This window comes from Zingiber officinale, chromosome 7A, assembly GCF_018446385.1.
Source record: "Zingiber officinale cultivar Zhangliang chromosome 7A, Zo_v1.1, whole genome shotgun sequence".
NCBI classification, from domain to species: Eukaryota; Viridiplantae; Streptophyta; class Magnoliopsida; order Zingiberales; family Zingiberaceae; genus Zingiber; species Zingiber officinale.
The window spans coordinates 95,262,887-95,284,503 of NC_055998.1; the positions used below are offsets into that span (position 1 = coordinate 95,262,887).

Here is a 21,617-nt window from a genome sequence, read left to right on the forward strand (position 1 = left end):
TGGATGTCTGGTTAAAAACATTGAAAACCTTGAAATTAGACTTAAGGGACTTAGGAAGAATAACATCTACACAATTGACTTATCATTATCCTCAATAAAGTGTCTATTGACACTACAAGAGGAAACTCAACTGTGGCACAGAAGGCTGGGTCACACTCACACCAGACTCATTTCAAAAATGAGTCACAATGCTCTAGTTAGAGGTTTGCCCAAATTAAAATTCATTGAAAACTCAATCTGTGATGCGTGTCAAAAAGGAAAACAAACCAAGTCAATCCACAAATCAACCAATCTAGAAAGAACCAACACCATACTCGAGCTCCTTCATATTGACCTATTTGACTCACATGGAGCCAAGTCACTAAGCAAGAATCAATATTTCTTAGTAATAATTGATGACTACTCTAGGTACACATGGGTAAAATTTCTAAAAACAAAAGATGAAACCTATGAAATATTTAGTAACTTTTGCAAATTAACGGAAAATGAAAAAGATACTAAAATTAAAAGGATAAGAAGTGATCACGGGGGAGAAATTGAAAATCATAGGTTCACCCAATTTTGTAAAATAAATGGATACCAACATGAATTTTCTGGTCCTAGAACCCCCCAACAAAATGGACTAGTAGAACGTAAAAATAGAACACTACAAGAAGCCGCTAAGACAATGTTAAATGAATATAAGTTAAGTCATCAATTTTGGGCTGAAGCAATAAATACGGCAAATTATATTCAAAACCGAATTTTAATAAACAAATCTCACAATAAAACACCGTATGAACTCTACTATCATAAAATTCCTAACCTAAACTATTTAAAAGTATTTGGTTGTAAAGTTCACATTTTAAATACTAAAGATTACTTAGGAAAATTTACACCCAAGTCTAACCAAGGAATATTTTTAGGATACTCCTCAACCAGTAGAGCCTTTAGAGTATATAATCAAAACACCTTGAAAGTTGAAGAAACAACTAATGTAATATTTGATGAAGAAAACAATATAACTGACAATGTTGACATTCATCCAAGAGCTATAGAAGATGATGAAATCCAACCTAATCTTAATGAGGCAGAAGAACCAGTACCTGAACCACAACAAAGACCAACTAGAATAAGTACTTCTCACCCGCCTGACCAAATTCTCGGTGACCCAAACCTAGGAGTCAGAACTAGATCATCCCATAGAAACCTTAGTCAGATTGCCCTCATTTCCAAAATTGAACCTAAAACCATAGATGAAGCTCTTCCTGACCCAGACTGGATCATTGCAATGCAAGAACAATTAGCACAATTTGAGAGAAACCAAGTCTGGGACCTTGTACCTAAACCCATAGATAAATCAATAATAGACACCAAATGGGTTTTTAGGAACAAGTTGGATGATCATGGTGAAATAATAAGAAACAAAGCTAGGCTAGTAGCCAAAGGGTTTAGTCAAATCGAAGGTTTAGACTATGATGAAACCTATGCTCCGGTAGCCAGACTTGAGTCCATTAGGATGTTATTAGCCTATGCAGCAAATAAAAGGTTCAAATTGTACCAAATGGACGTTAAGTCAGCCTTTTTAAATGGATTTATCAAGGAAGAGGTCTACGTAAGCCAACCTCCAGGGTTTGAAGACATAGACTACCCAAACCATGTATTTAAATTTAAAAAGGCGTTATATGGACTAAAACAAGCCCCTAGGGCATGGTATGAAAGATTATCTAATTACTTAATATCCAAAGACTTTAACCAAGGACAAATCGATCCAACCTTGTTCATGAAAACTATAGAAAAAGACATCTTTATAGCCCAAATCTATGTTGACGACATAATCTTTGGCTCAACTAACTCAAAATTTCTAAAAGAATTTATTAAATTAATGGAAAGTGAATTTGAAATGAGCATGGTTGGGGAACTCAACTTTTTCTTAGGCTTACAAATAAAACAAACCAAAGATTGAATCTACATTTATTAAACTAAATATGCTAAGGAGTTAATCAAAAAATTCAGCATGGAAAATTCAAAAATTATAAATACTCCAATGGCAACCAACATAAACATTGACTCTGACCCTGAAGGAAAACCTGTAGACCCAAAATACTATAGGAGTGCCATAGGTAGTTTACTTTATCTAACTGCAAGTCAACCTGACATACTGTTTGCAGTAGGTATGTGTGCAAGATACCAATCCTGTGCAAAAGAGTCACACCTAACATATGTTAAAAGAATACTTAGTTATATTAAAGGAACTCTAAATGTAGGACTTTGGTATCCAAGAACTTGCACCTTTGACCTCTATGGCTATTCTGATTCAAACTATGTTGGGTGCAAGTTAGATGGGAAAAGTACAAGTGGTAGCTGCCAAATTCTAGGTCAGTGCCTAGTAAGTTGGTCAAGCAGAAAGCAACATTGTGTTGCTCTATCCACTACAGAAGCTGAATACATAACTCTAGGAGAATGTGCATCTCAATTATTATGGATGATGCATACACTAAAAGACTATCAACTAGACTATAAAAATACTAAAATCTTTATTGATAATATCAGCTAGATTAATCTGACCAAAAATCCTATTCACCATTCTAGGACCAAACACATAGAGGCAAAACACCACTTTGTAAGGGATCATGTAGCTAAAGGTGAAATTGCACTCAACCATGTTGAGTCCAAATCAAACCTAGCTGACATCTTTACAAAACCCTTACCTGAACTTGAGTTCAGTGTACTTAGAAGGCAAATAGGAATGTGTTCGGTAGAGTAGATAGCTGACCATTATTTCTATTATTGTGTTTCAAATTCTAGGAAAAACAGTTTTCAAAACTCCAATTTTTGTTAGATTGTTCAAAATTTTGGAATTAGCCTAGGCTTTCCCCCTAGAAATCATGTTCCCCTAGAATTAAGCCAGAGCATCTCACAAACACCTAGGTTTACCTTGATTGTGTTTGAAAGACATAGAACGGCGTGAGATGCATAGGGTTCAGCCTGGACTCAAGAATGCTTATATCTGTGCATCGATATGAGTCTGGGCATTAAACACGCAATAAAAATCAATCAAGTCAAGTCTTCCAGCTCTAGTAAAATCTAACTGGACCAAATTGACTTAACTTGACTAACCATGTGAAAGCTGTTGCCCTATAGGCAGTCAGCAAGTAGCTAAAGGTTAGACAGTTGAAAAAGACACTCAGTTTTTGCCTAAACATGTTTTGATCTTTAGGGCTCTGATACCTAGTAAGTTAATTGAATATAACTCATGCTTGGACTTAAGGACCAACTGAATTTGAACCTAAGTTTTAAAATTCAATACTTCTAAAAGATCTATGCAACGTTACAATCTTAATGTTCTCATCCTTACTAAGCCTAGCTAATTTTAAAATCTATCTTTGCACTTAACTAAGAAATATCTAGTCTATTATTGTTTTTTTTTTGATATATGGCAAAGGGGGAGAGTAACAAAATTCAAAATTTAAATTAATAAAAAGGGGGAACATCAGTTAAGGGGAGCAACAGTTAAGGGGGAGCATAGAGTTTAGCAAAATTTGCTTTGGTTAATATGGTCACCTATAATTAGCAAATTTGCCGGTATTAAGTGGTTATTTATTTTTTTTTGTTTACTTAACTTTGAATTTGGGTTGCCATAATCAAAAAGGGGGAGATTGTTGGTGCGGGAAGCATCCGACGATCGAACTCATGTTTTGATAATGGCAAAGAATTCAAAGTTAAGATGTTTTGTATTCTAACAAGTCTACTTGAGGATTTCAGGAAAGTCCTAATTGCGGTTAGGCAAAGGAATAAAACCCGGGGGGGGGGGGGGGGGGGGGTAACCCTAGGTCATAGGGGGTGGTAACCCTATGCGGAAAGTCTTGGCAGGTCGATGACTTCAGGCAAAAAGTCCTAGGGGGTGGTAACCCTAGGTGGAAAGTCCTGGTGTCGCGAACCAGGTGAAAGACTGGACTAGCCGGGAAGCGGATGTCCAGCAAAAAGTCCGGAAGTATCGAGTGCTGAGCAAAAGTCCAGTCGATCTGGAGGATCGTACTGGCAACAGGTAAATCTCCTGAGTGGAGTAGGTGAGGACGCGTTCCCCGTAGAGGGAACAGTAGGCGTCGGGTCGACCTAGAGTTTCCGTATGGAAATCCAAAGTCAGACCCGGACAGTCCGGAGACTGTCTTAAACATTCTTTATTTTCTATACTGTTATTTTGTGCTAACTTTGTGTTGCAGGATGTTGTTTGGGACTAACATATCTTGCAGGTACAAAATAATGAAGATTTTTCTCGGATGAACAGTGTCCGAGGCGCCTCCATGGGGCTTGGAGGCGCCTCGGGTTCAAAATCCTGAGCTGGCGCGAGGAGCAGGCTTAAGGCGCCTTGGAGGGGTTTAAGGCACCTTAGACATCTTGGAGGCGCCTTGAATGGGTTTAAGGCGCCTTCAGGTCGCGGCAGCGAAAGGATTATCCCAGCGAGCAGAACGGGATAAAATTCAGGCTTAAGGCGCCTTGAAAGGGTTTAAGGCGCCTTGAACACTGTTTATAAAGGGGATTCGACCAGCAGCTCAAACCAACGAGTTCCAAGTCTTCTTTACTCAACGTGCTGCTCCGAAAGACTCCCGGAAGTGCTGCTACAAGTGTACGACGGCCCAGAGCTCCAAGATTTCTCTTTTTCGTCTTCGGTATAGATTTCATTTATCGTATCTCTTGTAATACTTAGTCTGTAATAATCGAGCTTATAATTGTTTCCCACCGGAAGCGATCAAGGATCGCGGGCCTTCGAGTAGGAGTCGCCTTAGGCTCCGAACGAAGTAAAATCAACCTGTGTTCTTGTGTGCTTGCTTTTATTCCACTGCTTTATTTACTCTAACACTGTTTACGATTCTAATACGTACGAAATAGCCACGAGCGCTATTCACCCCCCCTCTAGCGCGATCTCGATCCAACATACATTCCTTCGAGGAATATAGGATCGAAAAATGTAAAATTCTATTTATGTCGCGGATCGAATCTTGTAAGGCGTGGAACCTTTTTGAGGACCAGAGGCGCAGCGAAACAAGGAGCAAGATGGATGCGACAACTAGACCCTGTGGCGGTGGCCAAAGATGGCAGCATCTAGGGTTGGCGACACACGAGGACAGCAATAGATAAAAGCCATAATAGTTGAAAATTAGTTTTTCTATTTATTGCTTTTTATGCTGTGTTGTGTGTGCTTGTTAGTATGCATGTTAGGTTAACTAGCATAGTCAAAATTCCTCACTTTAAATAACTAAGTGGGAGAGGGATTTATTTTAAATAAATTCCACGGTCTCCATTACTGGTTTATAAGTGATGTAACAAGTTTACGCGTTGGATCTGAGTGCCTTCCTCCATATCGGATGAGCTTGTTTGCAGATCACTAGATTAAACTTCCATTTTGGATGACTATAGGAAGTTAATTAAGAGCGTGTGATCTTCCCCATCGGAAGGGGCATAATCTTATTAATGGAATTAGTGTCAAGTAATGGTATACACTTAGGCACGTCTAATAGTATCCTCCCCATCGGAGTCACTGCTATTATTTGTGTGACCGAAGAAAACCAACTATTAATTTGTCAAATAAATAGGTTGACAAGATAATAAAATTAAAAACCCCTCTTACGAATGTTTGATTTTGTATACGTCCACACTATCGTGGCATACAAAATTCACGGTGTTTGAGATAATTTTATTTGTCATAAAGATTTATTGACAAGGTAATTAATGGGTAAACCCCTCCTCTTACAAATGTTTAATTTTGTATACGTCCACACTATCGTGGCATGCAAAATTCACGGTGTTTGAGGTGTTGGTGAATTTAAATAATATTGTTTGAGGAATCAATGTTATTTTAAATTCAAAAAGTTTTGACCAAATATTTGATCAAAGACAGATCAACTATTTTTATTCATCATAAAGTAAAGTTGACGAGATAATAAAATTAATGAATAAAATCTCCTCTTCGATTTTGTATACGTTCACACTATCGTGGCATACAAAATTCATGGGGATTTTAAGGAGTTGATCTTGACCAAATATTTTTGTGATTCTTAAGATTTAAAATGTTTGTCAATCCCCTAGTAGTCATACTATAGAAAAGACTTAGTAGTCCCAATTGCAATGATTGGAAATAGGACTTGGACATTAAGGTAGACTGTCTTCTTAGAATTAAGAACAATATAGGTGTATTTAATTTATTAGTTGAAACATGTTTAGTGATGTTATCTACCAGAACCTGGAGTGTAGATACAGATGTCATTAATCATGTCTGCAATTCATTGCAGGGTTCCAGGAATCCCGACAACTAAATGAAAATTAAAACACCATCCACATGGGCACTACTGTAAAAATGGTAGCTGTTGCAGTGGGAGATGTTTATCTTTTGATAAGAATAAAACATGGATTTTTGAGTAATTGTCTTTACGCACCAAGTTTAGAAAGAACTACTTTTCAGTTTCTAAACTATTCAAAGAACTTGATATTCTGTCTCTTTTAATAACAAAGTTGTTATTAAGAAAAGGAGGGAAGTTATCTGTTCTGGTACGTTGATTGGAAATTTATAAATCCAATAACTCTCATGATGCAACAAATGGAAATTAGTAACACATCTTCTAACTTTAAGAGAAAGTAATCTTCGGAAATGAACCAAATATATCTTTGGCATCTAAGGCTAGGTTATATTAACTTGAGTAGGATTCATTGGTAGCTGATGAACTTTTGGGTTCATTAGTAGTGGAAATCTTTCCAACCTGCGAGTCTTACTTGGAAGGAAAAATAACCAAGAAGCTTTTAAGTCTAAGGGGTATGGAGTCAAAGATATGTTGAAATTGGTTCATTCTGATTTGTGTGATCCTATGACTATCCAGACAAGAGGTAGTATTGAATATTTCGTCTATTTTATAGACAACTATTCAAGATACAAATAAATTTACTTAATGTACCACAAGACTAAGTACTTTGATTAGTTCAAAGAGTACAAGGCTGATGCGGAGAAATGTTAAAGTAAAAGTCACTATGGTAAGATCGTAGTGGTAAATACCTCTTGGGAGAATTTAGGAGTCACTTATCAGAAGTAGGGATTCAATCTCAACTAACTGCACCTGGTACACCCCAACAGAATGGTGTAGAAAAAGGAAGGTATAGGACTCTTATGGAAATAAGTAGATTGATGAGTTATTTAGAATATTACCAAAATCATTTTAAGGATATACTCTGGAAATGGAAATGAATATAGTACCTTCCAAAGATAGAACTCTCTACTCATATAGAATTGCTGAATAGGCATAAGCCTATTTCGAAACATATTCGGATTCGGGTAGTCCAGCACATATGCAGAAGAGAGACAATGATAAGTTGGACAGGAATTCACTTGTTTGTGGGTTATCCTAGAGAAATGAAAATAGGTTTATAGTCTTAAAAATCAGAAGGTCATTGTTAGCATCAATGACCGATTTTTAGAAAAGGACTATGTAATAAACCATGTGCCCATAAGAAAATTTGTTCTTAAGGAAATAATAAAAGACATGTCTAATCTAGTACCAACTGTACAAGATGAGATACCACAAGGAAACTGCAACACGTATCACAAATGATACACAATTGCAGAAAGTACCTTGTCGTAGTGGGAGGGTTGTTAGGCAACCTAAAAGGATTCATGTTTTGGGAGAGTTTTTGGACTCGATCCCTGGAGGACATGAACCTGATCTCCGGACATATGACAAAGAACTCCAAAATAAAGATGCAACATCTTGGCAAAGAGTAATGAATAACAGAATTAGAATATATGTATTCTAATAAAATCTGAAAGCTTGTAGAAACACCAAATGGTGTAAAAGCCTTTGGGTGTAAAAAAGTCTATAATAGGAAAAGAGGGATAGACAGAAAGGTAGAAACTTTCAAAAGCAAGGCTAGATGAAAAAGGAAACTTTTTCACTGGTAGTCATGCTTAAGTCTATCCGGATTCTTTTATCTATTTGGCAAGTGGATGTCAAGACAACATTCCTTAATGGAAGTCTTGAAGAAAGCATCCATATAAAGCAACCAGAAGGGTTCATTGTAAAGGGCTAAGAGCATCTTGTGTGCAAGCTCAATCAGTCTATGGACTGAGGCAAAGCTTCAAGGTCTTGGAACATCCAGTTTATCAAAGTAATCCAGACCTATGGATTTATTGAGTAAATGGATAAGTCTTGTGTATACAAAAGGTGTGATGGAAACGTGGTGGTGTTTCTTGTACTATACGTAGATAACATTTTTGGTAGTTGGAAACAATATCAAAATGTTGTCAGAAGTAAGGGTATGATTGTCCAAATAATTCGATATAAAGGACTTGGGAGAATGTAAATATTTTTGAGATCAAAGTAATAAGGGATCGCAAGAAAAAAAATATATATTACTTATCCCAAGCTTAATACATCGGAAAAATCCTTGCTCGTTTTTAGCATGCAAAACTCCTAGAAAGGTTTCTTACCTTTTAAGCATGGAGTGTCTTTATCTAAAGAGATGCCTCCGATGACACCAAAGGAGATTGAGGACATGTAGGCAGTTCTTTATGTTTCGGCAGTTAGACAACCTAATGTATGCTATGCACGATATCAGAAATCTGTTTTGCCAAGGGCATAGTTAGCAGATATCAAAGTAACCCTAGATAAGGACATTGGACTGCAGTAAAGCATATATTAAAAGTACCTTAGAGGCACTAGAGATTATATGCTAGCTTACAAGGCAGTTAATTTGGTTCCTGTAGGTTGCACGGATTTTGACTTCCAATCGGATAGGGACAATAATAAGTCGACCTCGGGGTTTTGTGTTTACTTTAGGAGGAAAAGTCATAACTATGGAAGAGTGATAAACATAGGTGTTTTTCTGGACTCTACCATAGAAGCTGAGTATATGGCAAGCCTCTGAGGTAGCCATAAAAGCTGAATGACTTAATAACCTCAAGATAGACTTAGATATGATTTCTAGTTTGTCCAAAGATTATTACATTTTATTGTAATAATAATGGTGCAGTAGCAAACTCGAAGAAACCATGAGTCTATAAGGCAAGTAAACACAATAGAGCGCAAGTACTACCCAATACGAGAAATTGTATAACGAGGATAAGTTGTTGCTGCCTAGATTGCATCAGATGATAACCTAAGGTCCTTAAGGCAAGAGTTTTTTGAAAGGCATGGGAATCAGATGTATGGCAGCAGATATGATAGCATAATCTTTTAGTATAAGTGGGAGATTGTTAGAATATATACTAAAAGCCTAGCTTTTGGTATAAAACATTTATCTATAAATAAGAATCACATTGGTCAAATGTCTACATTTGTGATAAATGTAGTTGTTCAATTAATTTATATTGTAGATAACATGGTGTGTGGTGTCACACACAGAAGATCATGTTATCAGTACCTTATAAATTATAAACAGTAGCTCACGACCATGATGGAAAGGAACAAACCATTGGAAGGTCGTAGTGTAATTAGGTGTTAGTTTATCTTAACTATATAATTACACTAGTACACTAAGAGTGTATTGAGTAGGACCATTAGAGGTCGTTTCTTTTATACTGACTTTATAAAAGAACAAAGACCTCAGTTATTATGGAAGTGTGTGCTCTTAATCCTAATATAATAACAAGCACATATATTTGATATTTATTAATTTAATTTATCAATGGGTGAGTTTTAGTTCGATGAATCAATAAGCCCGATAAGTTGGGAAATGATATCACTTATAGTGTGTGTTGTTGATTATAGAAGGAAACTGTGTCCTAGTAATCTAGGTTGAGAATGTCCCCAAGAGGAGCTCATAAGGATTGTCATGTTAAACCCTGCAGGTGGACTTAGTCCGACATGACGATGAAGTTGAGTGGTACTACTCTTGGAGCTAGATATTAATTAAGTGAGTTGTCAGTAACTTACTTAATTAGTGGACATTTGTTATCTTAAATACAGGGAGATTAACACACTCATGATAAGAAGGAGCCCAAAATGTAATTTGGGATTGGTGCGGTAGTTCAATAATAGTTCTCTAGTGGAATGAATTATTATTGATAAAATTAAGTTGTGTGTTCGGGGCGGATGCTTAATTTTATCGGAGACCAAAACCAATTCCTCCTCTCGGTCCCTATCGTAGCCTCTAGTATATAGAGATTTATACCCACCGTATATCCACCTTCTTACCCATCCAATGGGGCGGCCAAGCTAGCTTGGAACCCAAGCTAGGGCCGGCCAAGACCAAGTGGATGAGCCATGTAGGTGGCGCCAGGAAGCTTGGTCCCAAGCTTAGGTGGCCGGCCACTAGAATATTAAAAGGATTTTTATTAAAATTATTTCTTATGTGGATATCATGATTTTAAAGAGAGTTTAAAATTAAAAATTTCCTTTTATAGCTTTCTACAAAGATTAAGAGAAGAGATTAATCTCTTTCCTTATTTGTAGTTTAAAAGGATGGTTTTAATTTTTGGTAAAAACTTTCCTAATTTGTAAATCATCTACATGTTTAAAAGAGAGTTTAAAATTTGAAATCTTTCCTTATTTGTTGATTAAAGGAGGATTTTAAATTTTAAGAAAACTTTCCTTTTTAACCATGTTCATGATTTAAAAGAGAGTTTAAAATTAAATATTCTCTTTTATAAGTTTCTACAAAAGATTAAGAAAAGATTTGATATCTTTCCTTATTTGTAGATTAAAAGAGTTTTTAATTTATAGAGATAACTTTCTTTTTATCCACATGTTTAAAAGAAAGATTTTAATTTATTAAATTTCCTTTTTATAAACCAATCATGAAGGGATAAAAATTATTGGACAAATTTTTTATAAATTTCCGGATGCAAATAAGGAAGTTTTAATTTTTGTTTAAAATTTTATTTGCTTGGAGAATTTATGTGGTGGCCGGCCATTACAAATTGAAAAGAAAAAATGTTTTTAATTAAATAAATTTTCCTTTTCAATGGCAAAAGAATTAAGGAAGTTTTTATTAAATTTTCCTTATTTGCCAAGACCAAGAATTATAAAAGAGGAGGTAGAGGAGGCTTCAAGGCTAAGGACTCTATTCTATTTTTCTCCCTCTTTTCCTTGGTGTGGTGGCCGGCCCTTCCCTTTCTCTTCTCTCCTCTTGTTGTGGCCGAAATCTATCATCTCTTGGAGCTTGGAGGATGTGGTCGGATCAAGGAAGGAGAAGAAGGAGAGAAAGCATGCATCCCTTGGAGCTTGGTTGGTGGAAAATTCTTCATCCTTTGAAAGTTCTTGTGATTGGCCAAAACTTGAAGGAAGAAGGTAGAAGGTGCCTAGGTGGTTCTCATCTCGGAAGATTGTTGCCCACACAACGCCCGAGGTTAGAAGAGGAATACGGTAGAAGATCAAGAGATTTTTCTAAAAGGTATAACTAGTAATTTTTTTCTCCACATCATACTAGTTATTTTTGGAAATAATACTAAATACAAGAGACACACGATTCTAGTGTTTCGAATTTGTTTTCGATATAGTGTTCTTTTGTTTTTTTTTCCTTGTGATTTGATTGTTTTTTTCGGTTGACCTAAAGTTATTTTAGGAAATTAAATATTAGCTTTCCTTAAAAGGTTTTGTCTAGTCGGTGGTGGTTGCTCCCATATCCAAGAATGTCATGTGCCTCGCCACGTCAGTACTGGGAACCAATTTTAGAAATTAATATTTAAGTGAATTAATAACTTAGGTGATTTGGATCAAACGTGTTAAGTTTCGCAGGAGATCCAAGTCAAAACCTAAAAGAACAAATAGATTAAGTTTTGGATCAAACGTGTTAAGTTCCACAGGCGATCCAAAATTTAATTTAAAAGAACACATGGTAGCTAGGAAAAGGTTCAGACCTTTGTACAAAATTTTTGTATAGTGGAACCTCTAGGTTTTCCGAGTAGCAACCAACACCCCAGTCGCCGCCGCCGTGGAAGCGAAGGCGGAGGAGGAAACGCATGCTCAGGCTCCGGATTCTCAACCGGAAGATGTTCCACAAAATGTCAACGAGGAGGAGCGTGTCACTTCCCCAGCGACTATGGACGTGTTCGAAGTAGTAGTGCCGGCCGAGCCCGTCCCGCTGGAGGATGAAGTCGACGGCGAACAGAGGAAAGTGTTGGGTTTGTAGGGTTGCAAACATAATCCCACATTGTAAAACACATGGGAAAGATCATGGGTTTATAAAGAGAAAAGATATCTCCATTAGCATTAGGCCATTTGGGTAGAGCCCAAGAGCAAAACCATGAGGGCTTAGGCCCAAAGTGGACAATATCATGCAAATGTGGAGATATCTAAATTCTTTTCGATACTACAAGTGGTATCAGAGCCCGGACTGCCAGAAGGTTTAACCACCAACTGCGCAAAACAGCCATGGTCTGATTAAGCCATGTGGGTACAATATTACCTCGAACAAAGGAAATGAGGGCTCCTATGTTTGAATTAAGAGGATCAGACACCAGATAAGGAAATCCTAGTAGGTCGGTTGGACTGAAGGGCAGGAAGACCTGGTGGATGAAGGATCGGACTTGGAAAGCATGTGGTCCTTTGTTTGAGGGGGGATTGTTGGGTTTACAGGGTTGCAAACATAGTCTCACATTGTAAAACACATGGGAAAGATCATGAGTTTATAAAGAGAAAAGACATCTCCATTAGCATAAGGCCTTTTGGGTAGAGCCCATGAAGGCTTAGGCACAAAGTGGACAATATCATGTAAATGTGGAGATATCTAAATTCTTTTCGATCCTACAAGTTGATACCAAGTTGATCCTATAGTCTTTACATCCATTTGATATAGCTCTAAATCATAATAAGGTACAAGTGTCATGATTATCCTAAGGGAGTCTTTCGTCGACACAGGTGAGAAAGTTTCCTTGTAATCAATGTCTTCTTTCTGAGTGAATTCCTTGGCAACATGACGAGCCTTATACTTTTCGACATTACCCCTTGAATCTCGCTTGGATTTAAATATCCATTTACAACCAACGGACTTCTTTCCTTCAGGAAATTCGACAAGTTCCCAAACGTCATTGTCCGCCATAGACTTCCACTCTTCTTGCATGACGTTAATCCACCTTTCAGGATCAGAGCATTGTTTGACTTCTTGGAAAGATGTAGGATCACCTTCCAACCCTATGTTAAAGTCATGCTCTTGGAGATAAATATAATTATGAGAATTCGTGCTTCTCCGTTCCCTTGTGGATCGCCTTAAAGGCACTTGTATTTGAGGTGATTGAAGTACTTGCTCATCAATATGAGGCAATATTTCAATTTTAGTGGTAGGTTCCTCCAATTGCATTGGAGATGTCATGGGAATATCTTGGTTCACTACATTTACTGGATGTGTGATACCCATAATGTGCGGTATGGTAACCATACCGCTACTGATCGCACTAGTAGTAACCACAAGAGGATTGTCATCGCATTCCTCAAAAGATATTTCCCTGATTTTATCACTCCCATTGTCCTCAATGAACTTGACATTTCCCGTTTCGAAAAAGGATCTATTAGAGGGATCATAAAATTTATATCCTCTTGACTTTTCAGAGTATCCTAAAAAATTACAACTAACCGTTCTTGAGTCCAGTTTCTTTTCATTAGGCTTGTAAGGCCTAGCTTCAGCTGGACAACCCCAGACGTGTAAGTGCCTAATGCTAGGTTTCTTACCCGTCCACATCTCGAATGAGGTTTTAGTTACTGTCTTACTAGGTACTATATTGAGTAGGTAAACTGCAGTCTTAAGTGCTTCACCCCACAAGGACTCTGGTAGAGAAGTGAAAGACATCATACTTCTTACCATGTCTTTTAGGGTTCGATTGCGACGCTCAGCTACACCATTCTGACTGGGTGTACCAGGCATGGTATATTGAGGCACAATTCCACACTCAGCAAGATAATTCGTAAAAGGTCCTGGACGTTGATCACCTGATCCATCATATCGACCGTAATATTCACCTCCACGGTCGGATCAGACAGCTTTAATTTTCTTACCTAGTTGAAGTTCAACTTCGGCTTTGAAAATTTTGAACATGTCCAAAGATTGCGATTTCTCATGAATAAGGTACATATAGCCAAATCTGGAATAGTCATTTATGAAGCTAATAAAATATGTGTGTCCATTCCAAGATGCCTTAGGGAATGACCCACAAATATTCATATGTATTAGCTCTAAAATATCACTACAACGGCTAGCCTCCTTATTCCTTTTGTTAGTGGTCTTCCCCTTGATACACTCTATGCAGACATCAAAGTCTGACATATCAAGGGAATCAAGAATTCCATGTGACATTAACATTTCTAGGCGTTGTTTGGATATATGTCCTAAACGCCTATGCCACAACATGGAAGAATTCTCGTTAGTCAATTTACATTTTGTACCTATACTATGCATTATCACATTGTCAACTGTAGGAGTAAAGGTGTTCAATTTATAAAGCTTATCAACCAAGGAACCATTGCCAACCAACATTGAATTAAAGAAAATACTGAAAATTCCATTTCTAAATGAACAAGAATAACCTGATTTGTCCAAACAAGAAATTGAAATTAAATTCCGTCGAAAAGACGGTACAATAAATGTATTTTCTAAATCCAGAAAGACATTGGTTCCCAAACAAAGCCTAAAAACACCAATCGACTCGACTTTAGCCTTCTTTCCATTTCCTATATAGATGTATCTTTCACCATCAAGCGGAAGTCGGCTCCTGAGACAACCCTGCATAGTGACACTTATGTGAGTAGTAGCACCGGTATCTATCCACCAAGTGTCAGTGGATACAATAGCTAGATTGACTTCCGAACTAACAAAGTTGAGAAGTTTACCTTTCTTTACACGCCAGTTAGCGTACTTGAGGCATTCTTTCTTCATATGACCTTTCTTCTTGCAAAAGAAACAAGTGGATTCCTTATTCTGCTTCTTGTGCTCCTTATGGTCATTACCTCCAGAATCTGCAGTTTGTTTTCCTTTTCCTTTGTTGTTGATCCTCTTTCGTTTCTTGCTCGTACTTTGAGAACCAAATGCTAAGTGAGCACTTTCAGATGTCTCAATCTTTAGTCTCCCCTCCTCTTGCACGCATTGAGCAATAAGCTCATTCAATGTCCACTTTTTCTTTTGAGTATTATACGATATCTTAAAAGGAGTGAACCGTGCAGGCAGAGACATCAAGACGAAATGCACTAACATACCCTCAGACATATCGAGTTTTAGTGCTTTCAGACTTGTCGCTATTTTGGACATCTCCATAATGTACTCCCTTATGTTTCCTTTACCATTATACCGCATGGTTACCAACTTCGTAAGAAGTGTGGTAGTCTCGACTTTTTCATTTGAGGTGAATCGGTCTACTAATTGGTCCAGGAAACTCTTAGCATCTTCTCCCTCTGTTATTGAGCCCTTTATTGGTGACGGTATGGAAAGGTTCATGATACTTAGACACATACGATTTGATTTCTCCCACAGCTGAAATTCAGCCCTTTGCTCTATGGTGCTAGCACTGATCAGAGTGCGGGGCGATCATTCTTTAATGCATAGTCTAAGTCCATGCAGCCTAAGACTACGGTTACGTATTCTTTTCATTCAGCAAAATTCGAACCAGTTAGTGTTGGGATGTTATTAATGCTGGCAGTTACAGATTGCACTGAAATTAAAGAGAGAAATTTATTTAAACTCACGATTTTACTAAAGCCAAGAACATATTAAGTAATATAAAATTATGCAAATAAAATAAAATTTTAAATGCATATAAATGGGATCTTTATGAGATACCAAGTACAACATAATGTGTCTTCCTTTGGGCCGACATATTATTTGTTAGTGATACTCTCTAATACAATTCAAACTTTAATTGGCCACACAATGTGCCTTCCTTTGGGCCGACCCATTGTGCGCATAATATGATACTTTATATGAGTTATATTTTGGTCCATAGCTTACAACGACCTTAATCGGTCACATAATATACCTTCCTTTGGGCTGATATATTGTGTGCATGATCTGAACAAAATAATATTTTGTTCTATAGTTGTAAGCTACCTTATGCATATATCTGGCATAAAAGTAACATTCCTTTGGGCCGATTACTTTTAACATAGATATACGTCTACCAACATAAAATGCACTAAACCTACCTAAGGTGTCTTCCTTTGGGCCGACACATTAGTTCAACTTAGTAACACGTTGTGTAGATAGACTCAAGAAAATATTAGGAACCTAATTCGAACAGAAATTATTTAATCAGCCTTAACAATATGAAATTAGGTTTATTAATCGATTGATACCTTATGGTAGTCGATTGATAGATCCAATCAATTATCCCAATCGATCTGAAAATCTACTATATACGACTACGTGATTGTATATAGAATCTTCTATAAGAAATTAAAAAAATTCATTAGTTCTATAATTAAATAGCATTATTTCATGCTATTTAATCTTTTAATTATCCATGCATAAAAAAAATATTTAATGTATTCCTTTTATTACATGAAATAATAATAATAATAATAATAATAATTATTATTATTATTATTCTATATATATATATATATATATATATATATATATATATATATATATATATATATATATATATATATATATATATATTTTAAACATTGTTTTTTTAATGAAACAGTTTATTACTGTTTCACGAAACCGTGCTTCATAAAAACTGAATTTTTTTTCTTTTCGAAACTGTTTTGTTGAAACAGCAACTTTCATGGAAAGAAAAAAAAAGCTTAATAAAAAATAATAATAATAATAACCTCAATCGATTAAAAAATAATTCTAATCAATTAATGATTGACGTAGTCATAAATTTAAGGGGAAAATAAATTAAGAAAAATTCTTAATTAATTTTCATCAATTCTGTTCGATGTTTTAGACTTGGTAATATATTGATCGACCAAACCAATCTATTAAAAAAAGGTAGATCCGCTACCTTAGCGGCCCCCCTAGTGTCGGCCCCACGGATATGGAGGGAGGTTCATGCAGGTACACAGGCCATAGGCGCATGGCGGGATAAACCCCAGTTCATCAGTTCCTGAGAATCGACCCCTGACCATTACGCCAGAGATACCATGCGCCCACCGTCTGCGCTACGCCCTGGGAGCACAAGCCAATCTATTAAACCATTACTACATGGAAGATCAAATCTTTTCCTAGATTTTCTATACAAAAGATTTCGACGATCAAATAATTGTATTATACTAGGAAAACTTAATCTAGCATACAAATAATAAATCGACGAAAAATTCAAACTTTATAGCCAATGATATAAAGACTGCATTCCTCAATGGAGACATAGAGAAGTCTATATATATGGTGCAACCAGAGGACTTTGAGTCTAACGACTCAAAGCACCTAGTATGTAGATTAAAGAAATTCATTTATGGTTTAAAACAGGCATCCCGTCAGTGGTACCGGAAATTTGATCAAGTGTTTACCTCATTTGGATTTAAAGAGAACCCTGTTGATCAGTGCATATATGTCAATTTCAGTGGGAGCAAGTTTGTTATACTTGTTTTGTATGTGGACGATATATTACTTGCGAGCAATAATAAGGGTATGCTGTATCAAACCAAGTCATTTCTATCTGGTAATTTTGAAATGAAAGATCTTGGTGAAGCATCATTTGTTTTAGGTATACAGATCTATCGTGATCGTTTAAGAGGTATTCTTGGACTTTCACAACAGACCTATATTGAAAAGGTGCTTATAAGGTATGGTATGCAAAATTGTACACTAGGTGACACACCTGTGTCAAGAGGTGACAAGTTCAACTTGCAGCAGTGTCCACGACTTGAACTTGAAATAAAGGAGATGGAGCAATTCCCATATGCGTCAGCAGTGGGAAGTCTCATATATGCACAAGTTTGTACTCGATCAGATATAGCATTCATAGTGGGGATGTTAGGCAGATTTGTTAGTAACCCAGGACCGTCACACTGGAAAGCGGTAAAGAGAGTGATGCGGTATTTGTAAAGAACCAAAGGACATATGCTCACATATCGGAGATCAGATCATCTGGAGGTGATTGGATATTCATACTCCGATTTTGCTGGATGCTTGGATAGCAGAAGATCTACTTCGGGCTATATCTTCATGCTTGTTGGAGGGGCTATATCTTGGAGGAGCGTCAAACAGACGTTAATAGCCACTTCTACTATGGAGACAGAGTTAGTAGCATGCTACGAAGTATCCAATCACGAGATTTGGCTGCGGAACTTCATCAGAGCATTATAGATTGTTGATGGTATTGACAGGCCACTGAGGATCTACTGTGATAACAAGGCCGCAGAACTTTATGCCAAGAACAACCGTAGTTCGTCGAAGTCCAAGCACATCGACATTAAGTTTCTAGCGGTTAAAGAAAGAGTTCAAAGTTGTCAGATTATGGTAGAGCACATCAGTACAGATTCCATGTTGGCCGATCCACTCACCAAAGGCTTGGTGCCTAAGGTGTTTCATGCGCATGTTGTGGATATGGGAGTCCTTCTTATGGAAGAAGAACTCATCTAGTGGGAGTCTGTATTTATCTTATTGCTCTATATTTGATAATAAAGACAAACATTTTGTTTTTATTATTGTACGTACTTAAAGTTCAAAACATTAATGGGAATTTATATGTTTGTTTGACACTCTGACTGTGATATCATTATTTACTACTGCTGTTTAGCATTTGGTGTTTGTAAATATGACAAAGATTCCTTTTGGAATCATAAAGTTGATCATGATTTGCTATTGCAGTTTAGCATAAAGTATTTTACAAATATGATCTGACCTCTTTTGAGGTCATCTTAGGATCAGTTGGAAATTGACATGTATTGATCACATTTCATATAATTTCCACTCTACACATCCACATTTTGATCTATGTCATTAATGATATTAGTATTGTGATTATTGTTGGGGCTTGTTACGATCATATACAGTAGCTATGACCTCTTTAGTCCTATACCAATAAAATTAATGGACCAGATTGTTTACAGGGGTATTTTATACCAATAAAGTTTGATATCAACTAAAGTTTTACTTGTATTTCATATACAACTCACATATAGCCTAAGTGGGAGATTGTTGGATATAATTATCCTTATTTGGTGGGCTTATTTGTAAGTTGTACACGTGAATACGATCCGAACCCTCTAAAGTGATCTAACTTATGTCTAATGGATTTCGGATAATTTGATGTGGATCTCATATGTGTAGAACCTATAGTCCCGCATCTATTATCATCTATTTGCTGATAATAGATGTTTAGTATATATGGATTTATAGTCCCACATCTATTATCATCGATGGGCTGATAATAGATGTGCACTATATAATGGGTTGGTCCCCAGAGGATTAGAGTAATCTTGAGACGTCTCTTCGTTCCCCATTGACGAAGAGAATCCGGCGCCGTCAACCCTAACTCCTCCGGAAGACCAACCTTCTTCTCCTCCTTCTTCTTTCGCAGGATTGTTGGATCGACCAGCTTTGCACGAAGAACCATGACGATTCCACTGCATTCAGGTTCTTTGTAATTACAGTATTTATTTCCTTATGCCGTGTTCTCGATGAAACGAAGATCCATGCTCATATGTTTTTATTTTTCCTATTCAAATTCTTACTTTGATTGTGTAGAATTCATGCGGCTTAGGTTTTACGAGAACCATCAATTGGTATCAACTTGTAGGATCGAAAAGCATTTAGATATCTCCACATTTGTATGATATTGTCCACTTTGGGTCTAAGCCCTCATGGTTTTACTCTTGGGTTCTACCCAAAAGGCCTCATGCTAATGGAGATATCTAAATTATTTTCGATCCTACAGAAAGAGGAAAAGGTGACGAAGAAGCAGCAAGAGGAGGAGACAAAGGCAATGATTGAGAAATTAGGGAGGCATGAAGACAATGAGACTGCTGCTGCTGTTGCAGAGGAAGAGGACGAGGACGAGGAAGAGGAAGAGGAAGAAGAGGAGGAAGTAGTCATTCTAAAAGCCAAGCTTTTGAAGGAGAGGGAAGTGGCAGTTCTACTCGAAGAAAACAAGATCTTCAAGATCAAAGCAGAGGAAGAAGCCAAGCAACTTGCAGAATCTGCTCAGACCAAGCAAGAACACCTCGCGGCGCAGCTGAATTTGATGGAAAAGAAACTCAAAGACAGCAAAACTAAAGAGCAGCAATTGAGCTCGCAGCTGGAGACGGCAGAAGGCAGCAAGGCGACATTGGAGATGGACTTGAAGCGGATGAAGGTGCAAATGGAGCAATGGCAGAAGGCCGCAGAGGCAGCCGCGGAGGTACTAGCCTCCGCCGGAAACGATGCAAGTGAGGAGATGAGTGACAGAATCTTAGCCGAGCGTTGCAGCTCAATGGACAAATACCTTGAGGCCGATTACAGAAGCTGGGAATCGCCGTCGATCGACGAAGATACAGATGAGGATGGCGGCGGCGGCGGAGGCAGATGGGGAAGGAGGAAGGGTGCCGGTGTGCGGATATTCGGAAACCTTTGGAAGAAGAACCAGCATAAATGAAGTGATAGTAGTAGTTCATCACCCCCTTTGCTCAGTCTTCCTATCAGTTTAGCTTCTTATGCATTGACCTGTGAACTCACCAATCAAACATGGAAGGTAGTAAGGTTATGAGGGTTGATGTTGTCTATGTATATTCTAAAGCTCGATATGGAGCTTCTATTGTTGAGCAAGATGTTGTAATTATGTTGGGAAAGTTGTCTATATTCATCTTCATTGACAAGACTCATTCCCATACAACTAGGACTTAAATTTCACGTTGAACATTTTTAAACATCTACGGGGTTTGAACCATTAGTGACGCTGAGTGCCTCGCGTTGATCCACTTGCACTTCCCGGATTCCATCCACCTCTATGACTAATTGGGCCGAAGGCTTAGATATTCGGATTGTAATATGTCATCATTAAGTATTAATACTAAGTTTTTTTTTAATAATCCAGATATCCAACTCTTTAAATCGACTAATTTTGAAATCATAAAAATTTTCTATTGACTATCAAATAAATCAAAAAACATTCATAGAAGTTCATTTAAACGGTCAGTGTTATTAGAGATTTTGCAATCAGCACTGAGACTGAGTGTGTCCTGCATTCGAAGTTCCGAGCTTGGGGTATATGCCGGTGTCCTCCACTGGCGAAAGGCCAGTGACAAAGCTAACGAAGGACATGAAATTGGAATGAAGCAGAGATCCTCGCACAACTTCTTTGAGGGATTGGAATGGAGCAGAGATCGTCGCTCAACTTCTTTGAAGGAATGAACTTTTTTCTCCTTTATTGCGTCAATAAATTTGTCACAAAACTTTCATAATTCAAAAAAACACGTATTACACTTTTGTTATATCTCCTCTCTTCTTGTCATTTTCAAATATTTACTCATTTTAGTCAAAAATTTATTATTCTCAATTTAAACAATCTAATTCGGATCTAGAGCAGAGATATCTTAAAGAGACTAGCAAGATTACATTAATTTAAATGGGTCGATGGATCTCGAGAACTTCAAATTAGTTCAAATAAAAATTAATATGCTCTTACGAACCTTTTTAATGCATTTATACTTTTAGATCTGAATTATGTGAATTAAAAATAATAAATTTTAAATTTGTAAAAGTTTGATAAAATTTATCACAAGCTTATGTCCCCACATATT

The 21,617-nt window shown here is 37.1% G+C and overlaps 1 protein-coding gene across 1 annotated transcript; it reads left to right on the plus strand.

Annotated features, from left to right (window-relative positions):
* Nucleotides 1-18,126: 18,126 nt before the first annotated feature.
* Nucleotides 18,127-20,473, plus strand: LOC121999538 (interactor of constitutive active ROPs 4-like). Its single transcript, XM_042554204.1, has 3 exons — nt 18,127-18,137; nt 18,225-18,324; nt 19,778-20,473. Exons 1-3 carry the CDS (start codon nt 18,127-18,129, stop codon nt 20,471-20,473), a joined length of 807 nt encoding a protein of 268 aa, XP_042410138.1.
* Nucleotides 20,474-21,617: the final 1,144 nt, after the last annotated feature.

Bases quoted from the DNA above. Each gene is read 5' to 3' on its own strand.
- LOC121999538 (XM_042554204.1), top strand. The intron at 18,325-19,777 runs GTTAAAGAAAGA...TCGATCCTACAG, and splicing joins TCGACATTAAGTTTCTAGCG to AAAGAGGAAAAGGTGACGAA.